Raw genomic sequence first — 7,265 nt, 5'->3', positions numbered from 1 at the left:
CGAGTTGCCTCTTGCCCAGTGCGCCGGCAGCCCCGAGGCCGCCGCGTGCCCTCCCTTCCAGTGCTGGCAGGATGAGGCCTCCCTCACCCTGCTCCTGCATGTGCCCGGCATCCGGCCCCAGAGCCTCAGCGAGGACGTGGGCACGAACCACTACAGCCTCCGCTTCTCCAGTGACACAGGCCCCTATGCCCTCTTCTTACAGTTTCCTCCCGCAAACAGGCTGGCATCCTGCGAGACCAGCGTTAGCGTGTCTGCCTACAACGCTGCTGTCGGGCTCGCCAAAGCCCCCGGGAGCACCGGGCCCTGGGAGAAGTTCTGCTTCGGCCTTGACGCCTCTGGTCTGCAGGTAACGGCTTCAAAATGGTAGGGTTGGTGCATCACGCTCCCCAGAGTGCCACCGCTTCACTGCAGTGTGTGACTTCTGCTGTTTGGATTCATTTACGACTGATGTCTCAGGGAGCTGTTAGGTTATCGGTCTGAGTTCAGAAGAAGTCGGTAGTGACGGAAACTGCTTCCCTCAGAGGGCTGTTACCGGATGTAAGTGGAACGACCTAATTAGTGCTAGTCTTGTACGAGCAGTACGAAGGTCATGTCACGGAGCTGACATCTTCGTCCTTGAATTGAATTGAAACGATGTCTGCCTCTTGCACTGATTTTTTTCTAAGGGAAATTCTGATGATGAGTGAAAATGGAGCCTGTCCTATGTCCTTAGTCTTAGCCTTCAAGGCCATGTAAATTGCTCATGCAGCCTATTCACATGAAGAAAGGAGATGTTTATAATACACCAGGTGTACACACACATGCATACAGGGTCATGAAACGCAGGTGTGTGTGGAGTGAGTGTACTGTGTCTGTGCTTGAGGACAGGACTCCCATTTACAGCCCCAGGAACACCCATTAGTTCAACCAGAGTAGTACAGCAAACAACAGCTGTGAACTGCTGTTGATTGCCATTTTACCGGGCGAGTTCTTCATCTTTTCTTCTTACCAGTCTGAATATGATTCTAGTTTAGGTGTTTTATTATTTTATGGGTTGTTAGGCAGCGATGCTCCCTGTGGCGGGAGGAGGTTGGCATGCCTGCTGAGAACTGGCAGTGTCCCCGCAAGGGGATGCTCAGCACTCTTGCCGTCAAGAAGCACTCACAAGTTTTGTGGAGAACTACATTGTTCTGTAAGCTCAGAGTTTCAAATGACTTATCATGAGCAGGGATTAAGTCTGCACAATTCTTGTGTAACCTTTCAGCCATGTGATTTTGAGTTTGTCTTTATTTTAGAACAATAAAATCCTTTGCAGGTTGGATCACGTACAATGGGAGTGCAAGTCCAGAAAACTGGCAGGCTTAAAGTATATCCGCTAGGATGGTGGCTTGGAGTATCTTAGTTGCTCCATCCCTAAAATTAGAAAATACTTCAGGATTCTGAAGGATATTTATCCAATTAGTATATGTGCAGCTGAATCTTCACGTTTTATTTCCCATTTAGCAGACAGCATACCTTTTCTGTAACAGCAACTCCTCTGAAGGAGGAGCTGATTGTTTCGGGTAAGTATCAAAGATGATGAATTTATTGAGAACCGCCTACACTGAACTGTTTGCAGTGCATTTCCTTTGCTTTTACTGGATCAGGAACCTGCAAGTCTGTGCAAGTGGGGCCACGAAACATTCGGCACTACTGTTAATTGGTGTGATCAAGTGCTGGGTGCCAATGCGACGTCGAATAAGCCATTGTGCAAACCACGGCCCGTTTTCTGTGTAGGTACAGAAGGCACGGGGTAGGAACTACAGGCATTTTATCTGCCTTTTCAGAGAGTCTGAATATCCATCTCTTTCATCACGCACCGTGGTGTGTGTGCGCGTGCGCTTGCTTGTTTTATGGCGTGGAGGCCTAAATGCAGGTTTTAAGGGAAAACAACAGCTTTCTGTGACTCTGTGTGGGGATACAGCTGAAAATTCAGTTTGGGAACAGGAAATTCTGCTGCAGTATCTCTTTAGTACTGTGATTGACGGACATTTCTGCATGCTTTGATCTCAGTCTAATGATTGGAAAGTGTTTGGTATGTTCATTATTATGATTGGGGGAACATCTTTTAATTGAAAGTTGTTGAATGGGGGTGCAGTGATGGAATTTCGGTCAATATTACATTTTTGTGAGTTAAAAAAAATCTTTGACTGTGCTGAATTTATTATATATTGCAAAATGTTTTGGGTGGAGTAGTAGTAGGAGGAGGTTTGGCATTAGTCATAGGCCTCCCAGCCATTCATTCATGCAGCAGGCTAAAAAAGATTGATTTCTTCTGGGGTCCTTTTGGATACCGGGCCTGCAAATTGAAGCAGCTGAAATAGTCTGAAGTCATTTGTTCTGTTTGCTTTTTTTTAACTGTGCTATTTCCCAAAAGTGCCTGTGCCAGCGCTGATAGCTGCATTCACTCAGAGTGAAGTGAGAAAAATTAATATTTAATTAGAGCTACTATTATGTGCTGTCTTCTGCCCATTAACTATTTGCTTGTGGTAGGTTCTCTGCTACTTATGTTGATTTCTTCAATTTGTCTGCTGTCATCTCTGGTGTTTTTCTGCTTTGCCTCTCTTCCTATAAATCAGAGCTACGGTTCTTGCATTGAGATCTGCAAGGAGTTGCATCAGTCATAGAGGAGTGTTTTAGGAATGCATGCAGTAGCAGTGCCCTGTTTAAGCTCCCACTTCAGGGAGCTTTCAGTGGCCTGGGCGAGCAGGAATTTGATCCTGCACCTCCCAGCTGCGCTGCTCTCTGCTTGTTTGTAATCTCTTCTCCCACAGTAGCATCGCCAGAGGATAGTGCGTGGCAAAAGAAGAGGCCAGTGTTTTTTACGGGTATGAAATTCCTACTCCGCTGTCTTCTGGGAAGTTGGTTCTTACTGGGGACCAAGGGTTTCTGTGTTGTCTCATGGAACAGGTTCCTCAGTTAGTTACTTCAGAAATCTGCCCAACTCGGCGATAGCTCGTGCCACAGTGGCTGTTACAGTACCCTGTTAGGCTGTCTGTGTAATTGTCTCCCATTAACTTGCCAAACAGCCAGGAAAATGTGTTATGATAATTTTTCACCGCGTGAGCAGAATGCATCTCGTCGGCAGCCTCGTCCCTGGACTATGATGTAGTGCAGCGCGTATCGCTTGATTTTGATTGCCTGTGCGCCTCTGCCCAGATCAACACGTACGATAACGGTGCCGGTAATTGCACAGTCCTGCCTTGCGTGCTTGTGATGTTCCTGTTATCGCACTGGCCTCTTTTCTTGTTGGAAATTGGTCTGATACAGATATTGGTAGAAGAATGAGTTGAGCTTGTCCTTAGGACACCATTCTTGAAACAGAATTTCAAGGACTGGTTTTCCTTTTGTAGTCAGATATGTTTGAATCCCTGTGCTGAAAGATGATATATTTAGAGCTCAGTTTCCATAGATGCTGAGCAGTCTGAATTCCCACCCCAGCAAGAGCTTATTTTGAGCAAGTCTTTACAGTGCAACAGTCCTCCCCGGACTTTAACTGTGTCATTGCAAGTATTCCTTCGTTTGGTAGCTCTTGATGTTGCTTTGGTTTTACTGCTTTCCCATACAATAGATAGTCAGCTCTCTGCTGACTCGGAGCCCTAACTTCTTGTCAGCGGTTGCAGCTGTTGCTTCTCTTTCTCTCTGAGTAGTTTCGCTCCTTGGCTAAACCGGAACATCCACACACTTGTTACAGGTGAGCAGAAGTCCTATAAAAACAAAGATCCTGTAACTTTGGACTTCGTGGACCAGGGTCACGTATTTCAGGGGTTTAAAAGTTATCTTTTGTCACTGGCCTTGTGCTCAATCACTGTACCAGAGACCACACAGCGCTGATCTTTCTGCAGGGCTCGCTCCAGGCCTTGTTTTTCCAGGGGAATAGAGACCCATGACCTGAGGAAGTTGCCTTCACCGTCTGCTCTTTGCCTCGAAGTACCAGCTGTGGGCTGTGCTCCTGCCATTACTCTTTATTGCAGTTCATCCACTAATGCCTTCTACATTTCTCACTTCCATTTGTTCAAATCCTGGGAGCTCAGGCCTAGGAAACTCCTGCATTGGAGAGTTCCCCCTTCATTTTAAGGTGACAGAGCCTGGGGAGTAAATGATGAAAAAGAATGGTTGAGAGTTAAATAACCGTTAATAAAATTTGTAAGCCTGCCAGGCAAGGTTTCCGAGAACAACATGTCCCAGAACGTCCTGGTTTACGGCAGAGCTGGAGTTGGGCAATTAATGAAATCATGTCTTTGTAAAGCACCGTCTTTTAATGTTTGATCTCCTGGGGTTAAATGCTCAATTCTTAACAGAAATAAAAGCCAGTTTTCTGGTGGGTGTATCTGAGCTACTGAGACTTGGAGGCTCAGTTATACTAGCACGTGAAACACGTTTGGTAGATAATTAATTCTGCCTGCAGATTTTGGGTCATGTGTGCTCATTTTCACGTGATTAGAAAAAGATCGGTTAAAGTAATAATTCCCTTTCATGCTGATCCACACCCTTCCCGCCCTTCTCAGTGGACTGCAATGACTTTGTTCGGAGGATGTGTGCACTCACTCTCCTGGTCAGTGCTTCCCTCCTGGAGTCCCCCTCGCTGGGCAGGGAATCACTGCAGTCAGCCCATCCCTTTTATAATAAAAGCCCATGTTCTGTTATGGAGAATATTAAGATTTAACTCACGTAAACCCCCACGGGGCTCCAGAGAACAGCAGGGAGCAGTGTTTCCTCTGCGTTACTATGCATTGAGATTATGGTTTTTTTTTAACGTTTACGGTTGAAAAATATTATACTAAGCGTGCCTGATTAGTTCATGGTTTGAACTAAGCATGAGTTATGCTGTTTGTGAGGTTTACTTAACATAGGTATCCAAAAGGGAATTGCATAGCCATAACAAAAGCTTTGTTTAACTTCTGTGTGAATGTTGATGCCTTCATGGAGAATGTTTTAGATGAGTGTGTTACTGAGCATAAAAAAAGACGTGCGATTTTTCTGCTTGGCACAGCCACCAGCGCCTTGTGAAGGAGATCCTTTTGAAGCTCTTGTTGCTTTTTCCTTCAGAAAGCAGCCGGTAAATAACGCTGAAGCGCTGTGACCTCTGCTCGCTGCATGCACCGACTGTCATGTGTTGTTTTCTAACCCCTGGACTTAAGTCTTCTGCTTTGGCAACAGGTCTGCTGTGGGGCAGCTCCTCCAAGACAAACACCCGCTATGACCTGTTTACACAAAAAACCCCATGGGAACAATATTATTTTTAGTTGTCTTTACAACAGAGGGACTTTCGGTCTTTGTAATTAATCCTCTCGTTATCTCATTGAACACGGTATTTGTCTTGTATGCGCTGTCAGGTCTATTGCACCCAGACAGATCCCGCGCTCTCCAGCCATGCTGGACATGCGCCTGGCATGGGGCTGCCAAGAGGCCACGTATTCCCGGGAAAAGAAGTCATCTGTGGGTGGCAGGGCTACATTGCTCCTGGCACTGAGAGCACGCGGAAAGGGCTGTGGACTAGATGTGCTGCCGCGGGCACGCTGCCTGGGGCCACGCTGGGGCTGTCCTCGTGCTCGGTGATCTCAGAATTAGGGCTTTTGTGGATAAATGTATTTCTTGGTTTGAGAGTCAACCAACCATGAAACCTAGAGGGCTTGTGCTGGGAAGTATAAGACGTTTTAAGCCTACGCCACCTTTCAGGGAGAAATCTGTACCGGAGAGCTGCAGTATGCTCACAAGTTCAAACAAAGGTGCTGGGTCTCAGCTGGCTGGGGCAGTCCGGCTAGCTGTACTGCTGCATCTAGGTTTTGCCCTTATTTCCAAGCTATTTTGAGTTGTGTTACATGCTTTCTTTCAAAGTCAGGCTTATAACTTTCAACTTCCAAGCTACTATAAAGCATTAATATAATAGTTAGGGGTTACTTCTTAGAAGATGATGCTAGAAACTAGGACTGTTGTGCCTAATCCTACAACAGTTTATTTTGGTTCAGCTAATTCTGTGCTCAGTGTTTCAGGACTCTTGGCAAGTTTTTTGGGAGGTCAGAAGAGGACAGAAAAGGAGAACAGAACAAACTTATTTTTAAGAAACACAATTAGTTTGCTTTTGCTATAAACCAAACTAATTTCTGAATAGAATCATAGAATGATTTGAGTTGGAAGGGACCTTAAAGATCATTTACTTCCAACCCCCCTGCCATGGACACCTTCCACTAGATCAGGTTGCTCAAAGCCCCGTCCAACCTGACCTTGAACACTTCCAGGGATGGGGCATCCACAACTTCTCTGGGCAACCTGTTCCTGTGCCTCACCACCCTCATAGTGAAGCATTTCTTCCTTATAGCTAATCTAAATCTCCCCTCTTTCAGTTGACAGCCATTACCCCTTGTCCTATCACTACCGGCCCTTGTAAAAAGTCCCTCTCCAGCTTTCCTGTAGGCCCCTTCAGGTACTGGAAGGCTGCTATAAGGTCTCCCCGGAGCCTTCTCTTCTCCAGGCTGAACAACCCCAACTCTCTCCGCCTGTCTTCATAGGAGAGGCGCTCCAGCCTTCTGATGATTTTTTGTGACCCTCCTCTGGACCCGCTCCAACAGGTCCTTGTCTTTCTTATGCCGAGGGCTCCAGAGCTGGACGCAGTGCTCCACGGGGGGTCTCACCAGAGCAGAGCAGAGGGGCAGAATCCCCTCCCTCGACCTGCTGGCCACGCTGCTTTGATGCAGCCCTTTAATTGGTTGATGCATGCATTATGGGAATAACTTACACAAAACAGTTATGTCAGGAAACATTATTAACCTACTGATTAAGCTCATGACAGCTTCTTTTGAGCTGTTTAATCTTTGCAGTCATGAATATCTTATAAAAGTTTTCACCCCCAGTACAGGTACTTTCATTCACCAAAACTTAGAGCTTCAGATTCTCGTGCTGAGCTGGTTTGCAATGGGACCCTGCAAAGCGAGAGGCTGGGAGATCCCTAGATCCAAGTCCCTTTTCATATTGGCATCGGCTTCTCATTACAGAAGACGTGCAAATCATTTAAGCCTGAAATCTGTCCCGCTTTTAAAACTGTTGCAGCTTGTGTGGGAGGTAACTCTGGATGGTAACCGGCTAGGAGTTTGGATAAAGTAATGCAGAACAAACTATTTGAGTGTTAAAGGGCAGCCGTGGGGGGACCGGCTTTGCTCTGTGGCTGCCGGTGTTGCAGCCGTTGCTGCTATGTGCTGTCAGTGCTGTGCGATACGAGGACGGTTTTGAATGATGAAGGGCTCTAGAAA

General features: G+C 46.5%; 1 protein-coding gene across 1 annotated transcript in view; it reads left to right on the top strand.

Moving 5' to 3' along the window:
* The window catches only part of DNAAF2 (dynein, axonemal, assembly factor 2), a 19,457-nt gene that overhangs the window by 4,909 nt on the left and 7,283 nt on the right, over window positions 1-7,265 (top strand). Inside the window, exon 2 of the mRNA XM_009321643.1 lies at window positions 20-346. Coding sequence (XP_009319918.1) covers window positions 20-346 — 327 coding nt within the window. The remainder of the gene's footprint in view (window positions 1-19; window positions 347-7,265) is intronic.

This window comes from Pygoscelis adeliae, unplaced genomic scaffold (genome assembly GCF_000699105.1).
Source record: "Pygoscelis adeliae isolate BGI_AS28 unplaced genomic scaffold, ASM69910v1 Scaffold43, whole genome shotgun sequence".
NCBI lineage: Eukaryota > Metazoa > Chordata > Aves > Sphenisciformes > Spheniscidae > Pygoscelis > Pygoscelis adeliae.
This window is presented reverse-complemented; position numbering and strand designations above follow the sequence as displayed.